Source organism: Musa acuminata, chromosome BXJ1-8 (assembly GCF_036884655.1).
Source record: "Musa acuminata AAA Group cultivar baxijiao chromosome BXJ1-8, Cavendish_Baxijiao_AAA, whole genome shotgun sequence".
NCBI lineage: Eukaryota > Viridiplantae > Streptophyta > Magnoliopsida > Zingiberales > Musaceae > Musa > Musa acuminata.
The window spans coordinates 14,129,480-14,155,948 of NC_088334.1; the positions used below are offsets into that span (position 1 = coordinate 14,129,480).

The 26,469-nt window shown below is 40.7% G+C and overlaps 2 protein-coding genes across 3 annotated transcripts; both read left to right on the top strand.

Moving 5' to 3' along the window:
* The first annotated feature begins 1,533 nt into the window (after nucleotides 1-1,533).
* LOC103994565 (uncharacterized) lies at nucleotides 1,534-20,409 on the top strand. Of its 2 annotated transcripts, XR_010475930.1 has the most exons (8): nucleotides 1,534-1,897; nucleotides 3,318-4,250; nucleotides 4,327-4,521; nucleotides 5,324-5,478; nucleotides 7,036-7,146; nucleotides 10,585-10,791; nucleotides 10,882-11,012; nucleotides 20,022-20,409. XR_010475930.1 is itself a non-coding variant. In XM_009414934.3 (6 exons), the coding sequence occupies exons 1-6, from the start codon at nucleotides 1,760-1,762 to the stop codon at nucleotides 20,086-20,088; spliced, it is 1,599 nt and encodes a 532-aa protein (XP_009413209.2). In that variant the 5' UTR covers nucleotides 1,535-1,759; the 3' UTR covers nucleotides 20,089-20,409. The 2 variants fall into 2 exon arrangements, 1 of the variants encoding a protein (XP_009413209.2); XM_009414934.3 differs by lacking the exons at nucleotides 10,585-10,791; nucleotides 10,882-11,012 and having other exon boundaries at nucleotides 1,535-1,897.
* Nucleotides 20,410-20,847: 438 nt separating this feature from the next.
* LOC135587616 (pentatricopeptide repeat-containing protein At3g22150, chloroplastic-like) lies at nucleotides 20,848-23,801 on the top strand. Its single transcript, XM_065079228.1, has 2 exons — nucleotides 20,848-20,926; nucleotides 21,014-23,801. Exons 1-2 carry the CDS (start codon nucleotides 20,896-20,898, stop codon nucleotides 23,572-23,574), a joined length of 2,592 nt encoding a protein of 863 aa, XP_064935300.1. The 5' UTR covers nucleotides 20,848-20,895; the 3' UTR covers nucleotides 23,575-23,801.
* Nucleotides 23,802-26,469: the final 2,668 nt, after the last annotated feature.

The window sequence follows — 26,469 nt, forward strand, 5'->3', positions numbered from 1 at the left end:
TTTATACTTCAAATTTATAAGCCTTTTGAGGAGAGAAATTCTATTTCTCACTATTTTTTTCACAAAAAGGTTTTCTAACATTTGCCAAACAATATCAGCTCTGGTTTCATCAAAAATATGCTTATGCAAGTTTATATCAATCTATCTTCTAATATAGGTAATAGCTTTTCTATGTTGAACTTCCTATTCTTCATCGTCGGTTTATCTTTAACCTTGATAGGCTTATACAAATTTTTGTAATAAAGTAGATCTTCCATCATACGCCTCCAAGTGGAATAATTTGATGGGTTCAATTTAATCATACAATCTGACTCTTCCATTTTAATCACATAAGAAAAACTAGTACCAAATAACCTACTGCTTTGATACCACTTGTTGGGAAAAACCTGTTAAAGCGGAATAATTTTTTTCCCTCTTTGTGTATCAAAATTGGTTCTTTGTTAAAATACAAACTTGATATCAAAATGTAAATATCAACCAGAACAATATAAACAATAGAGTGATAAATCAATCAAGACCAAATTTTTAACGTGAAAAACTCAATACGGGAAAAACCATGGGACCGTAGTCCACCTCGAACTTCCACTATCAATAGTAATGATAACAGATTTACAATAAATCTTCTCTAAAATAGTAAGAAGATCATAATGACATCAAGATCATATATCTTGACTCAAGAATAGCATATCTTCATATAGATGAATCTCATAATAAAAGAATTTTAGATCTTATAAAGTGAATATCATAGGAAAATATCTCAAAGAGGATAAACTGCTTCTCAACACCATTAGGATTATTAAATTGAACATGCAATTAGCAGTGTCAGAGCCCGGGTTGGGGGCTATTATTATCACAGCTGGAGCCGAGACCTAACCAAAGGGAATAGGCCAGCATTGAATGAGCCCCGTGGTGCAGCTCTTGCAGCTTGCATGCGAGCAGAACACGGACGGGTCTGCAATTATAGAAACAAATGTAATTACAGGAAGCGGATTGACGATTTCGCATTCCGATAGGGCAAATATAGTCGTTTGGTGGACGGAGAAATGACCGATAGATACTAATCCTAATGGGGATTGGGGAGGCCCTAGATCACGAGGAAACTACGGGGAGTTGTCATAATGGCACGAGTAGGTCCCCCCTGGAATTAAATTGCGACCACTTGTAGTATTAAAATAAAAAAAAAAGTACGATAGCATCTTGTTGCCAATGTAGAGCCACCGCAAACTGCTCGCTCCGCCCTTCCACATGCATTCCTGGATTTAACTATTTCTAATATAAAGCAAACGAATATTAAAATTTTTATCGTCATTATTATTATTGTTGTTATTGATTGTATCAACAATAATAGTATAATAATAATAATTGTTATTATTATTATATGAGACAAAAAAAGGGGGGAGGGGCAGTAGTGTCAGTCGACTGAGACTGATTGACCATTCAACACCCGAGAGCTCTATTAATAATAATATATTATTATTAATAAGAACGAGACAGATATATTATTTCCGGTGTGTAATAAATACTATAATAGCAGGAGCAAGGGTTTCCCCTTCGTTTGCGGATCGAGCTGTCTCTCGTCTTCTGCTCCTCCTCTTCCTCCTCCTCCTCCTCCTCTCCCTCCCCTTCGGTTCTTCTCTCTGGTTCTTCCTCTTGTGGGGTTTGTTTGTTTGGCCGTGGGATTGATGGGGGTTTAGCTAGCATTCGGCGGATACGAGTGGTGGCATTACCCTTGGATTGCGGGCAGCGGAGGAGCTAACTGATGGGATCCGGCAGTAGCAAGGACGCGGCGGCGGCGGCGTCTTCGTCGGTTAAGGTCCGAAAGCCGAAACCGAGAAGGATTAGGGTATTCGACTCTTCCTGCTTCGGTCTCTCCTCCATTCTATCAGATGGCCATCAGGTGGGCTATCTCTTCTTCTCTTCAGTCTCTTTAGACGTTGTTCTGGTTTTGATTCAAATAATGACGGTTGATCTGTCTTGTGAAACCCTGGATCTATTTCTTGTTGGTGGTGAGCCCATTGGATAGGGAGCTTTTATTTATTTATTTTAAATAATTTTGATAAGGCAGAAATTATTGGGTTCGTAACCCTATGCCAAAGCCGAGAGACATTGCCACAAAAGATGCTCTCGAATCATAAAGACGCTCATTTCTTCTGCCTGATATCAGAAGAGAAGTGTTATGCGGTCTGTGTCAATGAAAAGCCAAAGCCGACAGACATTGCTACAAAAGATTCTCTTGAATTATAAAGACGCTCATTTCTTCTGCCTGATATCAGAAGAGAAGTGTCGACTGATTCTGTTGGTGTACAACTGGCCATGTTAATTAGTTTGACAACAATATATTTGTGCCATTTCTCTCGGACACCATGCTACTTATGTGTTGTTTTAGAATGCCAACATTCAGTTTCTGGTGGGAATGATATATTACAAAATTGTTCTTTATTTTGATCTGCGATCTTTAGCTAACTGAACAAAGCAAAGCATTTAATGTACTGACTGTGTTATGTTACTTTCTGGTAATGCCCCATGATGGAGATCTTCTACCCTTTTGAATGCAGATCTTTGAGTTGACACATTTTGATCAAATTTCCTCTAAAATCTGTACATTTTTTAGAAGCCTGTACCATCAGAAACCTACATTTTCTGGACAGAATGGGTCAGTTATCTATGGTAGTCTAGATGTTAATACCTAGTGGCTCTTTTCCACTTGGCAGATTTCTGAATTCACCTTTTTGCTTGATGCTGCCATTTGTTAAACACAGATAAAAGATTTTTGAAATGTGTGAAACTTGAAAAAGAATTTAAATTCTAATTTTTGATAGATTATTCCTATCATAACATTGAGTATGTATAGATGTTTTTCACCCCTTTTAATTTTCTTTTATTATGGAATAAAGAAGCAGTCGGGAGAGGGATCTTTGGCCACATAGTGGCATTTTTACTTATGCCATGATTATTAGGTGGGACATTTATGAGCTGTTCTGCACTCTATTGGCATAGAAACTTTTTTCATTTTAGCTTCCTTTAGAAGGGACCTTCGTAGCCAATGGGTTTTGTCTGACACATTCTATCAGTAAGCATAATCATGTGATGGATTTTGCAGGGCAAATTAAAAACCCTACACAAAGCTAATTCCTATGGTATCTTATGTAGACTTGCTTTCTTGTTAACCTCAAATCTTGTAAAACAAACTATTCTTTTTTTTTAAGCAAAATTAATTATTACTTATTCAATTTCGAATCTAAATTATTCTTTGATGATTATTTTCTTCTAGTCTAGAGCCTTTGTGCATGAATAAGAGCTTTCTCCTGTGATTGCAGAAGACAGAAGAGAATGAGAGACCTAAAGGCACCTTTTGTGCTGATGAAGCAAACAGTAAATCAAGTGGAGGAAATGATGATGATTGTGATAAAGCTGCAGTTGCTTGTCATAACAAGTTGCCTTTGCTGCATTCTTCTGATGTTGAACAAAGTGGAGAAGCTGATGAGGGTACATCACAGACCGAACTGGGTCCCAACAGCAGTTCTTCAAATGCTGTAGTTGATCGATCATCGGGCACTTCTGGCAGGTTACATTCTCGTTTTAACTTTATCCCAGATGGAATCAGCTTTAGGCTTAACAGAGCAGTCAGTTTGGGTTCGTCAGGGTCCCGTTCTCTCCTCTCTACTGGTCTCTCTGTTCCAAGAAGTGACATGGGAGAACATGTTTTAGTAAATCTTGATAGTTCTGTGGATAGAAATGATACACAAAGTGGCAGCACACTGGAAATGAGCTCATCCCAGAATGCAGGTCGAATTAATGCAGAAAGAGAGGCTACATTTAGTCAATATTCTAATAGGAGCTTTGTAGAATCCAGGAATACAAGGCATTCTCATAGAAGGCTTGGACCCCAAGAACCTTTGGAAGGTAGTGTAAGGTTTAGCAGAACACTTAGTGTTGGAAGGCTCCGTGATAGAGTTCTCAGGAGAACTCCATTTTCTGATGGTTTATTTTATCCTGCTTTCCTGGAAGATAGGTCTGTGTGGTCCAGTGCGCAGGCTAGTGGAAGACGAGCCTTGGGTGGTGCAAGAAGAACACCTTCTTCCCACAGGATTAGTGGATTTTTGTCTGATTCCTCTAGTAGTAACCTTCGTCGGATTGCTAGATCTATGGATATTGGCGATGATAGTGTCTCAAATAGGCGAACCGTGCATCATGATGCGTTGGAGCATAGATCAGCTTTCCTTGAAAGGAGAAGAAGAATAAGATCTCAGGTAGGACAATTTGGATTGTCTCTTTGTGGTTTCTCATATTTATGCAATAATCACAGAATTTGTTTTTTATTTGCAGGTTCGTGCTCTTCAACGACTTGGTAGCCGGTTTGAGAGTTTGTCAGGTCATGACAGATCATGTATTTTATCTGGTCAGCATCGAACAAGCCGGTGCACATGCAGAACAAGTAGACAAACTGCCAATCCTGATGATGACACAAACACTAGGGCAAGCATATCAAGAATTGTTATGCTAGCTGAAGCACTGTTTGAGGTATGATGGAACAGTGAATATGAACTTGGACAAAAACATTTGTTGTATAAAATATATATATATATATATATGTATATGTATATGTATATGTATACATATACATATATATATGTGTATACATATATACATACATATATATACATATATACAAGGATTATAATTTCGAATAATATCGTTCGTACTGGGCGGTATCTATCAGTCCGTCAGCAGATCGGTATACAGACCGCCCACTACCAAGCGGTATATATATATATATATATATATATATATATATATATATATAGGGTCGCCTTTTTTTTGCGACGTCGCCTCGGCAACGTATCCCTGCTTGGGGAGAAGAGAGAGGCGATGTCGCTTCGGTGAAGCGATGTCGCTGAATTTTATATATATATATATATATATATATATATATATATATATATATATATATATATATATATATATATATATATATATATACCGAACGAAATATCACTTGGTATACAGTACCGTACCATACCAAGCGAATGTCTAAACTCCGGTATGGTACGATATTTCAATCCTTGCATATATATACGTATATACATATATATACATATATACACATATATATATATATATACATATATACACATATATGTATATATGTGTATATATGCACATATATACATATATATACATATATATGTATATATATATATATGTGTATATATGTATATATATGTATATGTATATATGTATATATATGTATATGTATGTATACATACATACATACATACATACATACAGTTCAGTTCCTGTTTTTCTTATGCAACTCTTTTAGGTTTTGGATGAAATCCACCAGCAGTCCATAGCTCTATCTTCTCGACCATCTTTTTCATCCATCGGTTCAGTTCCTGCACCAAAGGAGGTTGTAGAGTGTATTCCAATAAAAATATATAACAAGCCATCAAAAACCCAAAACGAGGAGGCTGCACAGTAAGAATCACTCCTTTTCTTGGTTGCCCTTTTACTTATCTGTGAAGTTTTCCTGCTGCTCCTTGTTTAAAAGTTATGAAAAACACCTTGTCTTTTACTGATGAAAATTATTAAGTGCTTCTAATTAAACATGCTGGCAATTGCTTAAATGTCACATTGGACCTTCATTATTAAATATTCTCGTTGAATATAAGGTTTTTTTGATCATGTAGCTTTTAGATGCTTAGATGCATTGTTATACTTTATTTAAATTACTAAAGTCGCTTTCTTGTAATCCATATAGCCTAAATTTGACTGTCGTAAATGATTTTGTTTAGACTTCTGTGGTATTTTCTGTATTCTAAGCTGTAGAGGAGATCAATCTGATAAATCTTAGGATAGTACAATATGTAGTCTCAGACACAAGCATGTTTTGTTAGAAATGCTTCTGCGATTCTTATGATTACAATTAAATTCTGTCACAAGTTCAATGTGCATGGACATAGGAAAGATGTCTTAGGAGCATAATACATTTGCATAATTACATGTAGTACACTAACTTATACATGTGTATGTATAGAACACATTGTTTTTCTCCAAGTACCCCATTGGTGTGAAAATCTTTCTGTCATTCTAGCCAAGTTATCACTTTACTTCCCTCCATTTCCTTTTTTTTTAAATTCGAAGGATCTTATGTATATTTTTACATGCATGAAGTGCATGTTTATTATATGAATGTACATAGGCATAAAATGGTTTTATGCAAGCTTGTAATAATTGTTTTCCCTTATTGTTTGTCCATTGTTTGGAAATAGTATATCTGTAACTATGCACTGTAGATATGACTAGTCTGTGATACAGTGACTTTCAGATAACTATGTTTACAGGAAAGTGTGAGTGAAATAGAAAACTCTATTGCATCCTTGAAAAATCCTTCACGTCATACTCTGAAATCAATCTGTGGTCCCAAGTATAGCCACTGAATTCAGCAAACAGTTTTTCAGTTCATGTGTCCAACATTGACCTTAGATATGCAGACCCTTGGTTTTGCCTTGCCCTTTCAATAGCCTGTGAACAACAGAGTATGTTCCTTTTATATAATCTGCCGTAGCTTGTTATCCAAGCTGTTCAGAATTTTTGTCATGTTATACCAGCCAAAAACAGAATTTTTTGTGCAAATTATAGGGCGCATGAACAATGATTTTAGGTTGTTTGTATAATGTAGAGGATTGTTTTCTGAGTCATACACAAAAATTGCATTAGAAGGGAAAAAATGAATATAGGTTGCAGCTGCACTGACGAGGGTATAATAATTATGTTGAGGTATGATAGTTAAGCAGTTAGGGAGCAACATGTACATTCTATTTGCAATCAAATGCTGGTTTATTGAAATTAAATGTGTAACTTATGTACTCAGAAAGTTGCTTTTTTTTTCATAGATTGCTGCTGTTTGTATTTTTAAGTTATAATATCATTGTTTTCAGTGGTATTATTTTTGTATATAATGAACAATTTTGCACTTGAAGTTTAAACAATTAAGCTTATTACACATTCCCGTGGTTGCTATTTGATTGATAGATGCTATATTTGCCTTGTGGAGTATGAAGAAGGAGATTGCATACGGATGTTGCCTTGCAATCACGAATTTCATCGAACATGTATAGACAAGTGGTTGAAAGAAATTCACAGGTATCCTTCTAGTGCATTTTCCTCAGTTTGCCATTTCAAGGTCATCTTTTTCAAGCTACCTCAGTCTCATATTGTACAACTTCTAGATCATGTTAGGTTTTTGTATCTTGCTTTTATTTTTCTTAAGAAATTCTAAAATTCTGGACTAGCTTTATTTTTTCTTATTTTTTATTGTTTCTTTAACAAGAAAGCATATCTAAAAAGGTTACTGCATTTCCTAGATAAAAAAATGTTCTCAAGCATCTCTTGCTATGTTTGTTGAAGATCCACTTTCCAATTCAAGTGCGAGTGGCTTTTTTTTATTCTTTTGATCACAGACTTAAACATTTAAAAGTGAAGTTCAATGGATATCATTATCAAGGATCTTGGTACAATTAAATGGGCCATGGGAGCTGGCTGTTGTATCAGTATTTGCCGACATGCCAAGCCAATACCAAGTTACCAACTCTAAAGTATGGTAGTTGGAAGCAAGGATTGACTTATCGAATCGTACCGCCCGGTATGGGCGGTACGTACCGGTCCGATAGGTGACCGGTACGCGGACCACCTGCTACCGGGCGGTACACCCAAAAAAACCCGTATCGGACGATACGGGGTAATATCGGGCGGTAACGGTCGAAATTTCGACCGTTACCGCCCGGTACCACTCGGTAACGGTCGATTTCGACCGGTACCACTCGGTAACGGTCGAAATTTACCACACTGTAGCAGTGCTACAGTGCTCCAACGGTCAAATTGACCGTTGGAGCCCTTTCTCCTCCTATTTAAACCAATCTTCTCTCCCCTATTTCATTATACTCTCTTAAACTCTCTCAAACTTTTCTTTTCTCTCCTAAACTCTATAAAATAACGATTTGTGAATTCAATTGAGGCTAATTTGGGAAGATTAAGAGGAAGAACTTTCTAATCAAGAGGTATGTATTCGTTTTCTTTAATTAGAGAGTAATTAAGATATTTAAGATTATGGTTAGTGTTTTTCATGCATAGTAAATAGTGAATAATATTTATCATAATAAAATAAGTTTAATTAAATTTTATTAAAATTATTTAATGCTGCGATTAGTTATTTTAATGATGATTAAATCGAAATTTATTTGATTTTATATCAATTTAATGTCTTTAATACCTATTAAGGTATTTGTCATGTTTATAGTGGTAAAAGAGAAGTAATTAGTGAAAAATTAACTATATTAATCGTATAATTAGTGTAGATAAATGATAATTATCATAATTTGAATCATATTGGATTAAAATTACATATTTAATGTTTCTTTTATGTATTTAACATATATATGATGGTAAAATAAGTTTAATTATAATTTATTAAAGTTATTTAATACTGTAATTAGTCATTTTAACGATGATTTAATCAAAATTTATTTGATTTTATGTGAATCTAATATTTTTAATATCTATTAGGGTGTTTGTCATGTTTATAGTGTTGAAAGAGAAGAAATTAGTGAAAAATTAACTATGTTAATCGCGTAATTAGTGTATCTAATGATGTTAATACTTATTTTATGCATGTAACATATTTATGATAATAAAATATAATTAGTTATGTTTTAATAAAATTACTTAATGTTGTGATTAGTGATTTATGATCGATATTTGGTCAATTTAATATATTTATACTTTATAGTTTATTTGATTTAAATTTGATAGGATCATGGCATCAAAGGAACAGCCACATGATGATGCATGGGTTCATGCCCGAAAGCTAGATGGAAACCGTCATCATTGGCAATGTATTTATTGTGACTACATTGGCAAAGGTGGAGGAATAACTCGAGTGAAAATGCATTTGGCTGGTTGGTATCCTAATATTGCAAAATGCAAGAAAGTTCCAACGGAGATCCGTAAATTATTTCAAAGCAAGCTTAAACAAACAAAGGAAGATACATTAAAAAAGAAGACAAGAGTTGAGGAAGAATATCATAGGGCTACACAGGAACCGGTTTATGATCAGTATGAGGGTTGCGGCGATGAAGTCGACCCGGATCTCACAGCTGGGATTCGTGCATCATTGGAGCATCAGTATACGGTCGATGAAGCAATGAGGCATCGACGACCTAACTCACAATTTGAGCATGGCACTGGTAGTGGAATCCAGAGGTCAACCAGAATGAGGCAACCAACTGCTCCTTCTCAACTAGGCCGAACTAGTAGCATGAGATATGGTGGACTTCGTGGTTTTATGAGAAGTCTTGGCAGGAGGTCCGCACTAGATATTGTTGATTTTGATCCGCAAGCCTATCCCTCACAAACAGCGAAACAGACACGGATTGACGATGCATACACAAAAGAAAAAAAACGGGATATTGGGAAGGCAATCTCAAAATGGTTTAACTTTCATAGGATTCCAGCCAACACAGCCAAAGGTCCATATTATCAAAGCATGATCTCTTCTATTCAAAAGTCTGGCACGGGGATCCAACCTCCAACACCAAAGGAGATTCATGGCGTGTACTTAGATGAGGAGGTGGCAGAAATAAAGGATTGGATCAAATCCTTCAAGAGGCAATGGGAAGAATATGGGGTGACATTGATGTGTGACAGTTGGACATGACCAACAAGAATGAGTATCATCAACTTTCTTGTTTATTGCAATAGAAGAGTGGTGTTTCATAAGTTCGTTAATGCTTCTGAAAAGATCCAAGATGCAAACTACATTGAGAGCTTGATGGACACTATGGTAGAGGAGATTGGACCACAGTATGTTGTACAAATAATAACCGACAATGGAGCGAATTTCAAAAAGGCCGGTTTGCAATTGATGGAAAAAAGAAAAACTTTGTTTTGGACTCCATGTGCAGCTCATTGCATAGATTTAATGTTGAAGGATATTGGTGAGTTGGATGCGGTCAAAAAATGTGTAGCTCGAGCACAATCAATTACAAAATTTATATATAATCATCATTGGGTCAACGCATTAATGCAAAAGTATGTAAATGGTGAGGTACTTCGACCTGGAATTACTCGGTTTGCTACCAATTTTATTGCATTAAAGTCATTACAGCAAAAAAGGCAAGGCTTGAAGGCAATGACTAGCTCACAAGAGTGGTCTGAATCCAGATATTCAAAATTGAGTAATGGAAAGAAGATAGAAAAGGCCATTCTTTCCTCTAGATTTTGGGATACTATAGCAGAAATCATAAAAGGTGTGGAACCACTTTATATTGTCCTCCATAAGGTCGATATGGACAAACGTCCACAAATGCCGTATCTTAAATATATGTTGATTTCAGTAAGAGAGGAGGTCAGGAAAGCATTCAAAGATGATTTTAAGGTCGACCAATACGTACGAATCATTGATCGTCGGACCGATGTTCATATGGATCAAGATATCCATAATGCAGGTAAATTCATATTCAGAATAATTTAATTTATTATTATTTAGATAATAAAAAATCATACTAACAAAATTATGTTTTGCAGCGTATTATCTAAACCCAGCAATTCAATATCGATATGCTCTCGGAACGCAAAATAATTTCCTAACGACACTACGAAATGTTATATATCGGCTTTTGCCAAACACTACCGAGGCAACCGATGCTCTTATGGAGGGTCGATTATTTCGAGAAACAATTGGTTCATTCTCCGACGTTGTAGCTGTATCGTGCCGTTACACTATGGATCCTGGTGAGGAAAAGTTATGTATATTGATTATCAATTATATTTAATGTTGATTATTTGTTATGCTAATAAAATCTTATTTATATCTTTTTGCAGTCGAGTGGTGGCTACAATTTGGAGGCGATGCACCACATTTAAGGAAGGTTGCCGTTCGTATACTTTCACAGACAACAACATCTAGTGGTTGCGAACGTAATTGGTCAACGTTTGCATTGATTCATACGAAGGTCCGCAACAGACTCTCCTACAGACGGTTAGAGAAACTAGTATATGTCCATTATAACATGCGGCTAAAATTGCGATGTGCTGAGTTGGATAAGGAGCTAGAGGAACCAGATATTGATCCCATTGACCTCCAATTCTACAACGAAGATTCAGAGCCAATGTTAGATTGGGTTGAAGCAGCAGAGAACCAAGAGGATCCTCTACTTGATGAGGCGGGAGATCCTCAGCGTCCTTCGCATTTTATCACCGAGGCAATAGAAGAAGAAGAAGAAGCACAACCCCAACAGGTGGAAAATCCCCCTCGATTACAACATGGTATGAGTCAAACTGCTCGAGGAACTACCGATACCCAACGGTCACACTCGTCCGCCCAACGTGCAAAGGTAAAGGGGAAGGCAGTAGCATCAGTTGCATCGTTGGAAAGAATCGAGTCGGGCGACGAGACACCTTCACAATCACATTCTCTTTCTCGCTTGGTCCAGAGACATGACAGCAACACGGACAGCAGTGCCTCGACAGATGATGGCGGTGATGCCGGGCAGTCGTTGGTCTCGTCTACACAACTTGAGGGTGGTGAATGGACTGAGGAGCAATATTTTACATATGCCACTCAAGATTCAGATCATGGAACTCGACAAGGTACTGGTCAAGTTTATGCGCGGAAGGGGAAGGGGAAGGGGAAGGCAGTGGATGAATATGAACAAATACGATAGAGCATACATGATATAGACACAGAAAAAGACTCATCGTATTCACAGCAATCGTATTATGGAGAATCATATGGGCAACAACAGTATGGTGATAGTTGGTCATCCTTCTCTGAGCAACAGCATGATACAGAACAACATCAATATATGCCTCAAGAGCTGCCTCGGACAAATATGATTCATGACGATCAGTCTACGATCAGCACCACATTGATGCATCAATGGCATACGGTGTATCAATACACTATGTCATGGGATCAATTTCATGATTGGGTCCAACAAACGTATCATATTGATATGTATCGGATCGAGGACCCTGATCCACCACCCGTGGAGGCCCGTCGTTCGTTTTGGTGGTAGAATTAACAATAAGGTATATCTAGATATATGATTATTTAATTTATTTGAATTTTAGAGTTTATATTGTAACAAAATAGTCTAACAATTCAACTAATTTTTCTGTAGATATTTCAATCTATAACGAGCTGAAATACGAACCTCGAACAAGACTACCTCAAAGCTCGAAAAAGATATGTGATGCTATTCTTACCTAATTTACATTGATTTTGCTAAACTTATACTATTACTATATTTATTTGTAACTTGAAAACCCTATCCTAACTTTTTTTTTAATTTTCAGGTATTTTCGGAGGGTTAAATCGGTGAAATCGGGTGTACCGCTCGGTACACCTCGGTATACCGGTCGGTACACCCGTACCGTACCGTACCGAGCGCGGGTCGAAACGTCGGTACGGTACGGTACGGCGAACCTTGGTTGGAAGTTAGGTGATTAAGAAAAAGGAGAGAACCTATAATAGTCAGAAAATCATGTACCTCATTGTAATGCTGACACAAGGTTTTTAATCTCGTACCGTACCAAGATTTCGAGCTTTGCTCGGTACGGGGTACCGAGCGGTATGCTTAAAGAAAAAATATAAATTATAATTTTAGGTATGCTCGTTGTTCTCTCAAAACCCATAGCCTTCTCGTCGCCTTGGTTGCGGCCTTTGATGTCAAGGAGGTGGGGAGGAGAAACCCTTCGGCTACGACCTTTGGAAGGGTTACAAAGGTTCCGGGGTCTTCGCCGCCTTCCTCGTGACCGCCTCTTCCGTTTCTCTTGCTGTTGCCTCCCCCAATCCCCTCGTCTCCAGTTCCTCCTACAAAGAGGTACGACTCTCATCGCTATTACCTCCTGGTTCTTGATAGGGGATTAAATCTTTCGTGTTGGTCGATCGATTAATTGATCGACAGGGATCGTCGAGGGAGGGCGACGCCGGTTTGGGATCGAGAAAGGGCGTGGAAGATAAGTTCGCGTCGAGGTTCTATGGGCTCAGTTTCATCGAGACGCTAGTGACGACGTATCGGTGACTTAGCGGTCCTCTTTCTCGATGCTTCTCCCTCTTCTTCGAACGCCCTCTTCTTCCTCCCCTCCCCTCGCCTTGTTGCCCCCACTCGATGCTTCTCCCTCTTCTTCGATGATTCTCCCCCTTCTTCGATGCTTCTCCCTCTTCTTCGAATGCCCTCTTCTTCCTCGCCTCGCCTCGCCTCGTTGCAGCCAAATACTTGATACCGCCTTGTCACAGACAAAATTGTAAACGAGGTGTTTGATGTAATGCTCATGTATGTCTGTGTCTTTTGGTTTTGTTCATGCTTTGCATAGCATGTAAAGGGCTGACAATAGGCTTAGCAGTCTCATTTTGTTTGGTTTTGGTGGCCGTCTTAGGCTTGCAAACAAAGGTTGTGTCATATGGACACTTGTGGGTATTTTGGTCTGTAGTGGACCATTTATTGTGCGACCGTTTAGAGTTTATGAAATCTGTTTGAAATTTACATTGGATATGAATTGTTTGCTGAAATGATTGCTTGTGTATCCTGCGTGAGACATTTTCTCTAACCTATTTTCTCTTTTGTAGGTCCTAAGGGACCATAGGAAGTTTCGGGAAGGCTGACCTTTGCGGACGGACATGCAAGGGTACCGCACGACTTAGGCAAAACCAGCTAAGTGCGTGATATATGGTATTGGAGCGGGACAAGCACACATAGAAATACTTGGCATGCAAATGTGGGGGACATAGCGAGGATGTGTTGAGGGCAGCTAGCACGCATATCGTTTGGGGAAACAAGCATGGAGATGTAGGGAAAAGGAGTCACTTAGTGAAGCGGGTATCTGAGATTGACATTCAGAGGAATGACCAACCTTTCGCGCAATAGGCATCACAAGGACAAGCAAGCTGGGAAGAATGCGTAGCGCACAAAGGTTGGGATGGCTGAGTTCGAGCTACGGCTCAATGTTGGCAACTATACTTGATGGTGCTCAAGGCAAGCGAGACGCTTGGTAAAGGACCATACTATACAAGGTGGAATGGGTTGTTCATTGACTAAAAGAGTTGTGCAAAGCTCACAGAGGTGAGGGGAATTGCTAACTCGAAGAATTCGGTACTCATGCAAGAGTTTGTATGCGGACGATGGGATGTTCGTGGCCATCTCAAGACGATCGAAACTCAATGCCATGAAGCATTGAAACTTTCTCTTCGGCATGAGAAGGATACGTCCGTAGGAGGCTAAAGTGTGCAGCGAGTTCAGCATGTTGCTAGGCCTTGAGGGGTGCAGTAGGGGCTTTATTGGCGAGAAGTCCTAATCTAGCACGTGCATTTGCGGGGGCAGAATAATGCATAGTTTGTTCAGCAAGGCGGAGTAGTTTAAGGCAATGATGGTCTCCGAAACTTCCAAAGGGAAGGATGCGAAGAGAGAAGTTGTTTCAACGGGATAAATACCTTGGAGGGATAAGTCTTGGTTCTCCAGAGGAAGAATAATGTGCAACAGACTGTACATGTTGAGGAGTACCTCAAGACAATAACCCCACAAAGCTCAACGGATCGAGCGAGTGGCGAGGAGTTATCGTATGATCTCGTATGAGGTAATGCATTATTAGATGCATTGCGAGATAAAGTGGGGGAGCAACCCAAGGCAACACAAAATGAAGGCACACTTGGACTTGATATGGAGATCAGACTCAATGGAGGGTTGACCTGTGGAATGATGGGCACGAGGGCCACCATCAACTCAATGCAAATCGAGAAGTGAAGTACTTAAGCCGCATGAAGGGAGTCAGCATAGAAGATGCAATATGGAGTGAAAGCATGAAACTTTCCTTGGACAGAGGTCAAGGACATAAACTTTTGCAGAGGCAAGAGCGGGATCGTGTCGTTCTATGGGTCCTTTATTCTAATGGAGCGGACTCATCCTGTATGGTGCCAAAGACGAAAGGAGCTTCGAGGCACATGCACCCTATCTCGGAGAAGTATTTGACGAAGGAACCAAGACGACTCAACTTGCAGAGGCGAAGTTGGGTTCAGAAGGCCTTGGCACGGGGTAAGAGGATGCGAAGGCGGGTACTCTTGAAGAATACGTCACGATGTTGTCATTCAAGTCGCCATGAAAGAAACGGTGCCAGCGGAGATTGTGCTGGTAGGGGCAAAGGCCCAGGATCTTGATGGTGCACCAATTTTAGCGAAGTCGGTGGACTTCAAGAGCTATTAGGCAATAGACTGTCCTAGAGCTGTGCTTCGTCTAGGTGTGACCCGAGAGCAGGTGGACGAAGGTCGATTGCCAAAGGAGCGAACACAATCGAAGGTGGAAGAGGCCTTGCGATGTGTTGGCAGAGGCCATATATGAAGGGATCACAATCTAAGTTCATCCCACAATGATCATAATGCAATGGTGATAGCAGTAGGAGGTGACATGGTGCAGCGGATCGTGATGGAACAGTTCATGGCAATACGATACACACGAAACTAGTCCTGCAAGGGACTAGATCATACGAAGGTATGATGGGGGGCTATTGGGAGCGTCACTTCAGTGAACAACATGACGACAAGAAAGACTATAGATTCAAGGAGTGAATGCCATGGTATTGTAGAGGCGAGTTTTTCATGCGTGCATCAAATTTTGCATTGAATAAAAGTCTTGGTTATCAGCATATGAGGGCTGTTTACCACCGAGGGAGAATTTCGAATGAGCTCATATTCACTTAAGGGAGCTCGACAAGTCAGAGGACAAGACCGAGTAAGCGAACGTTACTACCAAGGAAGCTAAGAAGAACATAATCGATGCGAACCCTACAACATGATGGCGACGGCCATGCATAGGAGTTGTAGTCTGTTTTTCCATCGACCAAGGGGAACTGCTCGGAGAACACAGAGGTGTTGAAGTAGGGGGTTGAAAGGGGCGAGGAAGCGACGACGAGTCCAAAGGGACTTAGTTATTCAAAACCAAGTATCGGTTAGAATTGAGGTGGACTCGGAGGAATGCTACGGTGCCACAAAGGTAGATCTACCGATCGCAAAGAAAGGGGCGCAGATGCGAGGCGATAGATAGTAGGGCTATGGGCATGGCAATGCTATGGTACCGTAGAGGTGGGACATCCTTGAAGTCATCGATTCTTTGTTCTCCTGGAGGGAGAGTGCTTGGTCGTGAAAGGGGCCAAGGAGGTGGAGAATGCCGAGGAAAACTCTAAGTTCCGAGACAAGGCTGAAGGGCAGAGGCCAGGGAACTTCGTAAGACCGGTGTCAACGAGCTTTTTATTAAGATAACGAAAAGTGGAGGACTTCAGGTCAACGCAAGAGTGCTCGACCGAGGAACAAAGTAGGCAGTACGCGGTGCTGTACCTTTGCGACTCAGAGGAGTAGGCGACAAAGATGATGGAGAAGACGGTGTAATCCCAAAGGCGACTAAAACTATTAGAGACTTGCTCTAAGTTGGGGGTGAAAACTTTTTGTATTCCAGAAGTTCGATGGCATTGAGAAGGTGAATCATAGTAGCTAACTCAACGTAATGTCACGGACAAACTTCGAAACAGGATGTTTGATGTAATGCTTATGTATGTCCGTGTCTTTTGGTATGTTCATGCTTTATACAGCATGTAGAGGGACGGCCGAAGGCTTAATAGTCCCATTTTAGTTGGGTTGGTGGCCGCTTTAGGCTTGTAAATAAAGGTTGTGTCATGTGGATACTTGTGAGAGATTTTTGGTCTTTAATGGACCATTTTGACCCTTTGTTGTGCAACTGTTCAGAGCTTGTAAAGTTTGTTTGTAATTTGCATTGTCTATCAAGTGTTTCTTGGAATGTTTGCTTGTGGATCCCGAATGAGGCGTTTTCTCTAACCCGTTCTCTTTTTTGTGGGTCCTAAGGGACCGTGGGAGGTTTCGGGGAGGCTGACCTTTGTGGACGGACACGCAAGGGTGCCACACGACTTAGGCAAAACCAGCTAAGTCCGTGACAGTAAGGAGTGCAAACACTTCGAGTGCTTAAAAAATATGAGCAAAGAGCGGGCGAAGGCTAGTAACCAGCTCGATGCATGGAGTACAACCCTTGAGGAGGTGGAGTGAAGTCAAGTAACCTTTGCCTTCTCAACTCTTAAGAGAATGGGCGTAATCGAGTATTCCAATTCTCTTATCTATCCAGCAGAGGAGCTCTGCTCAGGTTCAAAGACCCTTCGAAGAAACCTAATGGAAGATAATAGTTGTCAAATCCTCATCAATGGTGATCAGTGCTATTGAGAGTAGATTATCCGTTTCATTTCATAACAGAATGTCAATCGAAAGCGGAAGTGATGCGAACCTACTTGGAAGTGACGACTAAGTGGAAGAAGAATTGATGGGCAAATTTTATGAAGGACCCAAAAACTTTAAAGTCTACGAGGCGATACTCATTAAAGCTCCAACAAGCATCCATCTAGTTTAAGCGGCATGAGGCATTTGAGAGACTGATGTATACTAAGGATAGTTTTTTCCTTCATTTGAGAGATCCGTAGGAAACAATAAGGATTAGCACAACTCAGTCGACTCCACATCGGAGTCAAAGTCATTGGTGAGTTGAAGCAGCATGACGGATCAAAGTTCGACTACTCAACAATAGTGGCAGAGTGCAGTTGGGAGCCAAGAGGTACATTGCAATTGGAGTAGAAATTGAAGACTCAGCAAAGGTGAGGAGATGCAACGTCTGCAAAGGCTTCGACGAGGATGTCAAAGGAATAAATGAGGGAGAATGTCATAGACAAAACTGTAAATGAGGTATTTGATGTAATGCTCATGTATGTTCGTGTCTTTCGGTTTTGTTTATGCTTTTCATAGCATGTAAAGGGTTGACAGTAGGCTTAGCAGCCTCATTTTCTTTGGTTTTGGTGGTCGTCTTAGGCTTGCAAATAAATGTCGTGTCATGTGGACACTTATGAGTATTTGGATCTATAATGGATCATTTTAGACCCTTTGTTGTGCGACCGTTCAGAGCTTGTGAAATCTGTTTGAAATTTGCATTGGCTATGAAGTGTTTGCTGAAATGATTGCTTGTGGATCCTGAGTGAGACGCTTTCTCTAACTCGTTTTATCTTTTGTAGGTCCTAAGGGACCATAGGAGGTTTTGGGGAGGCAGACCTTTGCGGATGGACACGCAAGGGTGCCGGGACTTAGGCAAAACCAGTTAAGTGCGTGACAGCTTAGTAGTGGTCTGCGTGTCGGTCAGCTGGCCGACTGGTACGTACCACCCATATCGGGCGGTATGGAACGGTATTGAAAACCTTATGTTGACATACCTCAGGTATGGAACTAATGCATGCTGTCCCATACTGTGTGGCATGGAAAAAAGGGTCCTTTCCCTTTTAAATTTTATACTCTTAGTTAAGGAATAGTTACTTGAGTATATATATATATATATATTGTGAAAGGTAAGTAGTAAAGGCAGGATTAGATCCTAGGACTGCGATGATCTGACAGAAAATAATTACTTGAATAAGTTTTGTAAAACAGTGTATTTGATATGTGGGTTCTGCGGGTCAGCCCCACGAGAGAACCATACATGTTTTCTCATATCGAGTGGATAGAACAAAAATAAACGTGGGCCAGGATTGTCCAAAAATTCATTATATTGCTTCTAACTATATGCATATTTACTCCAGCAGTTCCTTGCATATCTTTGGCCTGCAAGGAAAAGATTGGATTCTACAATTTTGTCTGTCATGTTATGATTGATTTTGTAGGAACCCAAGTATGTGGACTTCTATGAAAAGGAATAATCTCATACTTTTGCTATAATACAATAATCATGTGGAATATTTGTGTACAAGGCACTCTGTAGAGGCACTCGATATGATGAACATTGTGTATTTGAGACATTGTAGAAAAAATACGTAGCTAGGAGTGATGAATAAGGAAACCAGCCAAATACAAGAAAAAGAAAAAGTCAAGGTTCTCAAAAATACATTTGAACCATTTATTAGTATGAAATCAATTCTATTGTCTGGCCAGAAGTTCTTGATTAATAATATCTTTCATAGTTGCAAGCCTTGGATCAGTCTACACAAGGCTTCAGCCTCTACATATGACTCAGCTTTAGGCTTGATAGTATCTACACATCTAAAATGCCTCCCTACAGCATTAGCAGTTCTCCCATACATAAGAGAATCCATCGGCAATATGAAACTAACTGATTTGCAAACATTTTAGGATTCAGAAGTTATCGTGAGGCTACTTGCACACAAAGTGATTTGAAGGATTGATACACTGCTCTAGTAGTTTGTCTATTATAAGTTTGCTTATAATGTGTTATAGTTGTATATTTGAATGTAAACAACACATTCTTTTGGGATCAGTGTCAACTAGAGGTTTGCAACTCAACCTTCGTGTTTGTTTCTTGTTCTTTCATTTGTTAAACCTTTTCTTTTTGTGGCCAATGTTAATACTTCTTAATTTGTATCTTGATGAGATTGTATGCTCTTGTAATGGCAAATTAACCTCAAAATAGCAATTGTTGCCATGCATCCATCTTGTTGACCTTTTTTTGGTAAAATTGGTGGTATAGCTTCTCAAGAGAGTTGTGCAAATTTGGTGACACTCTCTTTGTTACAAGGCATGTAAGTTGCAAACTTGTGAAATCTGAGAAGATTTGTCAGTGTTATCATCGTCTGAAGCTGTGGGGGGGGGGGGGGGGAGTCACACTCTTGCAACAATCAGTCTTCCATCACGATTAGGAGATTCCGAGGGATACTTACAAAAAAAGGGAAAAAATGGCAAAGAAAACATCAATACAACATGCTAAAAGGAAACTAAGAATGAACAAAGTTTAGTTATCAGTAATTTGATGTGGCTGTTTTTATTTTTATTTTTATTTTTGAGGAAGTTCGATGCTGCTGTTGCATATGAAGAATGTCATGTCATGATTTATGGTAAAATTTGAGCTGTACTTTATCCATGGTAACTCACTGTTGTTTTCATCCATGTCTAACCCTTGGCATATATGTATTCTGTGTAGGGTCTGCCCACTTTGTCGAGGGGATGTTTGCTCATCAGATGCATTAAACAAGCAAAAGCTCAGTTAAAGGATTAACGAATGTTGTACAATGCAAACAGCGTCCCTGCTCAGCTACAAATTTACCAGGACCTGTCTTGGCCCCTTGGAAGAATCAACCTTCAGGTTATGCAGCATCTTGATGGGGTTTCCTAGTGGGCCTCTCAACATCAGCTTTGGATCTGCGTTGGCTCATTTTTCTAGGCAAATCTTTGTGTATGCAACCATGAGACGGACGAACACGGTTTAAATGTAGAAACATTTTGTAGAAGGGACACCAAGAGATTCATTGATTTGTTCAAAAGTAACTAACTCGATTAGTGTTTCCAATAAAACTTTTATCTTACCAGCATCATATTTGCCTCCCGCAAATTGACATATGCCTCAGGGCCCCACTGCTGGGGCAAGAGCGAACCTCTTAGGTACCGTGAATCAAAATCTGACTTTTCTGAACGCATTGCCTAGAAAACATTTTGTACCCGCAGTTTTAAATTTCGTCTTCATCCTTTCTTTTCCTTTAATCATCAGAATGAGCAGCGTCTTTGTGATGATCCGTAAAGCTATATGAAGATTTATCTGATGGCTGAGGCGAGGCGAGGCATTTGCCATATGTGACGGATCTAATGGGATGGCATACCAAGACGCAGCGGGTGGGCCAGGTCTGCATGATGCTCTCGGCCACCTCGCTAGGTGGACGGACGTGTAGCCCCTCCTGACCTCAGGACCTGGCGGTCGCACCTCATCAGATCACCCTCGTATTTGATTTGATGTAAGGATAAATAGAAATTAAAAAGTACAAGAGAAAAATGGGGCGTCGAGGAAACTCACGAATTGGACCATGGCATTCCCCCCGCTGCCGCTCCACCACGGTACCCGCACCGCCCACTTTTTCTCTCCTCCTCCTGCTGCTCCTCCTCCACCACCATCTTCTCTTATGCCTGCCACTCTCCCCGCAGCGAACCAGGAAGCCAAGCATCCCAATCACCGCCGTCGTGGCATCCTCCTCCGACGTGAACAACAGCAAGAGCAACCACAAGAGTCTCCCCAGGACCCGCAGGCCAGAAGAGAGAAGCACAATAATTATCCCAAGCTCACCATTCGAGCCCGGCTGAGCCAGCTCTGCAAGGAGGGCCGTCTTGACGCAGCCCGTCGCCTCCTCTCCGATTCCCTCGCCCGCTCTGCCCCCACCCCCACGCTTCTCTGGAACACCCTCCTCATTGGCTACGTCTGCAACTCCCTCCCCCACGAGGCCCTCCGCCTCTACGCCCTAATGAACTCTTCCTCCTCCTCCTCCTCCTCCCACCACCACTCTCGTCATGGCTGCCCCCGCTCCGACGCATACACTTACTCCTCCGCGCTAAAGGCCTGCGCTGACTCCCGCCAGCTTCGGCTCGGCAAATCCATCCACTGCCACGTCATCCGTCGCTCTCGGGCACCCCCCAAGAGCCAGATCCTAAATAACTCCCTTCTCAACATGTACGCTTCCGCTCTTGAGCCTGAGACGTCCCACGCCGATACCATCCGTTTCTTGTTCGATAGAATGCCTAAGCGAAATGTCGTCGCGTGGAATACATTGATCGGATGGTACGTCCGATGCCGCCGTCCTGATCGTGCGTTGGCACAGTTTAGGCTTATGCTGGAGGTCGGAATTCGGCCAACTCCTGTCAGTTTTATCACCGTCTTCCCAGCGGTTGCTGCTACGGAGGAGGGTAACAAGTACGGCGACGTGCTCTATGGGTTGATTGTTAAGCATGGCCATCACTATATCGACGATCAGTTTGTCATCAGCTCCGCTGTTTTGATGTACGCCCAACTTTCGGAGGTCCAATCAGCGAGGCGGATATTTGATCAAGCGAAGGAGAAAAATACGCAAGTGTGGAACACCATGATTGGTGGGTACGTTCAGAATGGTGGTTACGGTGAAGCTCTTGCTCTCTTCGTCCAGATTTTGGAGTCAAACATGGTTGATCCCGACGCTGTGACGTTTGTCTCCTCCCTAATGGCGGTCTCGCAGTCGCAGGATCTCGGGCTGGGGAAACAAGTCCATGCATATCTGATCAAGAAGAATTGTTCCCTGCTGCCTTCGGTGCTGTGCAATGCGCTCATAGTTATGTATTCGAGGTGTGGTAAAGTTCAGGTTGCGTTCGAGCTTTTCCGTCGGATGCCCCAAAGAGATGTCGTCTCATGGAACACCATGATTTCGGCTTTTGTGCAGAACGGTTTGAATCTCGAGGGGGTATCGCTGGTGTACGAGATGCAGAAAGATGGGTTTTTGGTGGATTCAGTGACTGCGGCGGCTTTGCTTTCGGCAGCATCCGATGCGGGCAATATCTTGATGGGAAAAGAGACGCATGGTTACCTCCTTCGGCACGGTGTCAAGTTTGATGGGATCGCTAGTTATCTGATAGACATGTATGCAAAGTCGGGCTCGGTCGAGATCGCACGGCGACTGTTTGATGGGGAGCAAGCGGATGAGCGAGATAGAGTCACCTGGAATGCGATGATTGCTGGGTACACCCATAGCGGGCAGACCGAAGAAGCTACGGCCGTGTTGAGAAAGATGCTTAAAGAACGCCTGACACCCAATGCAGTGACGCTGGCGTCCATCCTTCCTGCCTGTAGCCCGGTTGGAGGAATCCGAGCTGGTAAAGAGATCCATGGGTTTGCCGTTCGTCGGTATCTAGACGAGAATGTGTTCGTGGGCACAGCATTGATCGACATGTACTCCAGATGCGGTCACATCTCGTTTGCGGAAAGAACGTTCGATGGCATGGAGGACAAGAACACTGTCACTTACACAACGATGCTGTCAGGCTTTGGTCAGCACGGGCTCGGTGAAAAAGCTTTGACTCTGTTTAGCTCCATGAGAGAAGCAGGGGTAAGACCCGATGGCATCACCTTCGTAGCACTTATATCGGGGTGTAGTTCCTCTGGGTTGGTAGACGAAGGTGTCGCAGTATATGAATCAATGGAGGAATTTGGCGTAGAGGCAACTCCGGAACATCATTGTTGCGTGGTGGATTTATTGGGTAGGGCTGGAAGAGTGGAGGAAGCATATGAGTTGGCTAAAGGATTAGGGGATGATGGAAATTATGCAGGAATCTGGGGTTCTTTGCTTGCCGCATGTAGGGTTCATCGCAAACTGGAGTTGGGGGAGTCGGTAGCTGACAGGCTGTTTGAGATAGGGAAGGAGAGGGGACTTGCGGGTTATCGTGTTCTTCTTTCGAACGTGTATGCCGCCGACAGGAACTGGGACAATGTGGATAGGGTGAGAAAGGAGATGAGAGAAAGAGGACTGAGGAAGGAACCTGGTTCCAGTTGGATCCAAGTTGGGGATTGGTCACACCGATTCATGTCTCGGGACCGAACCCACCCAGAGAATGACCAGATATATGCAATGCTTCGAGGGTTAGCTTTGGAGATGAAATCACCAGGTTATGACACCACCCTCCGACCTTCCGATTCTGATTCCACAAGCAGCAGTATGACAACTTTGTTGGATGCTAGTGCGACGTGAAGGTAGACCCTGCGCATCTCCTCTATTACTCTATTCTTCTGCCTGTGATCTTTAGGCTCCCATGGGTGAGAGATGAACGATAAGATTCGCTTGTGCAGAGGACATTGATCCGACTAAGTGACAGACAAAACAATTCTAATTGCTTATGTATGTATGTATGTATAGCTTCATAATCCCGACTTCGTTGTGAGGTATGGGCACGAGAAGACTCGTTTCATTATGCTTCACGCCCCCTGCCACTTTAGTTAGTATTATCTCATCTACACTTGGTTACATATTTAATTTAAAAATACATCAAATTCAACAACAAATTACAAATAGTATTATTATCACATTTAACTCATACGATGAAAGTTTCCAACGGTTTGGAGAAACTTCACATGATGAATCGAAATATTCTAGCTTGAAAGTATATCCGATTTAACATGATAAGGCTTTTCGTCGTGCATCCATTTAGAGATCATAAAATTCTTCTTTGTATTTTGTATTATTTATCAAGTATTTACTAAAAAATTACTCGTGGGATCTTGAGTTAACGTTTCTACTAATTTATTTTCTTTTGCGGATCCTATAAGGTTACAGGGAGACTGATCCCTTGTTGCATAACATAGGTAAAACTAACTAAGTCCGTATCAAATGATATCAAAGCGGGACAAACGTACTAAGAAACACTTAGCATGCAACATGAGGACCTAGCATGGTTACATGGAGAGCAACACGCATGACCATGCAGAAAAAAATAATCATAAACTAGGGAAATGAGTCATTCGATGGAGCGAACATCCATGATTGATATAAAGAAGAATGATTAATTTTTTATGTAAGAGACGCCACGAGGACAAATGAGCTAGGAAGAATACATAACTAACAAACACTAGGATGGCTAAATTTGAGCTACGACTCGATATTGTCAACATAACTTGAAGGTGCTCAATGCAAACAACAATGCTTGGCAGAGGATCAAATCGTACGAGTAGAGATGAGTTACTCAACAATTAAACGAATTTGTACAAAGCTCATAAAGGTGAGAAAAATTATTGACTCAAAAGAATTCAGTACTAATGCAACAACTTATATGCAAATAATGGATTGTCTGTGACCATTCCAAGGTGACTAAACTTTGACTACATAAAACATGAAAACATTCGCTTTGAAATGAGAGAAAAAGTTATGTCAATGAGACTCTAAACGATGTAGTAGATTCAACACAATGCTAAGCCTTGAGGGCATAATAGATGGCTACATTGGAGAAGAGTCATGATCTAGCATGTGCATTCGTAATTGCGAAACAATACAGTATTGCGTCTTCATAAGACAATGTATTCATAGGAGATAGTGGTTTAAGAAATTTCTAGAAAGAAGAATACGAAAAAAAAAGTTACTATAATAGAACAAATATCTAGAGGATAAGTCTCAAATTTTTTGAGACAAAATTCATGTGCAATATAAAAAAGCTTTGCAAAAGCTTGAAGGGGGCCAGAATCAAGCAAGCGACAAGAAGTTATTATAAGATTTTACATGAGGTAATTCATTGATAGACGCATTGCTAGATCAAGTGGAGCGATCAAAGACAATACTAGATAAAGGCACATCTAGAGTTAAAGTGAATTGAGTTTAACGAATGGCTAACCCATGAAAGGATAGATGCGAGGGCCATCATGATTTCAATGTAAATCGAGGAGCAAAGCAACTGGTGTGAAACTTGAATAAGTACCCAAGTTGCAAGAAGGGAGTTGACTTAGAAGGTAAAACATATAACAGAAGCACGAACTTTGTGAAGCTTTCTTTGGAGAGAGGTTGAGGACATGAACTCTGTAAAGATAAGAGCAACATCATGTTATTCATTAGTTTTCTTATTATGATGGAATGGATTTATCTTGCATGATGTCAAAGTCAAAAGGGACTTTGAAGCATATGCACCTTATTTCAATAAAGCGAGTGATGATAGGATTAAGGTGAGGGATTAGTTCAACTTATAATAGTGAACTACAATTGAAAGGCCTTGGCATAGGAAAGAGGCTATGGAGGCAAACACTTGTGAGAAGTATGTGAATGTTGCTATTTAATTGCTATAAAGGGAGTGATGCACATTGAAAAGATTGTGCTAAGGCTAAAGGCCTAGGATCTAAATAATGACACACCAATTTTCAATGAAGTCAATGGGCTTCAAGGGCTATTAGGTGATGAACCATCCTAAATCTGCACTTCGTTCATTAGTGACTCAAGTGCAAGTGGACAAATATCGATTGTCAAAGAAGTGAACACAATTGGAAGTGGTATAGGCTACACAAGGAGAGATCAAAGTTCAAGTTCACGCGATCAGAGTGCAATGGCAACATCACTATAAGGCAATTTAATGTAGCAAATCATGGTAGAACAATTTAAAGTAATGCAACACACGCAGCCAAGTCATGTGAGGGACTTAATAATCCGAAGAAAAGTTTGGAATTGTTAGGAGCTCTGTTTTAGTGAGCAACACAATGACAAGAAGGGTTATAAATTCAAAACGTAAATGTTATGGTACCGTAAAGATGAGTCTTTTATGCATGCATCGAATTTTGCATCAGATAAAAACTTTCGACATTGATGGATGAAAGCTATACCACAGAGGTGGATCTTCCGAGTACAAGTACTAGTGAGTCTTGCGAGGGACTTGGTCATTTAGAGGTATGCTCGAAGGTACTAGAGGGTGGACTACTCCAAAACTCATAGTTGCTTAAGGGAACTTGACAAATTAGTAGATAAGGCAAAATGAGCAAATATTGCTATCGAAGATACAAAGGAGAATGTAATTAGCACAAGCCATGCACCATGATTGTAGAGGCCATGTACATGAGATATAGTATGTTTTTTCATCAACTAAAGTGTCTTGTTTAGAGAATACAAAGGTATTAA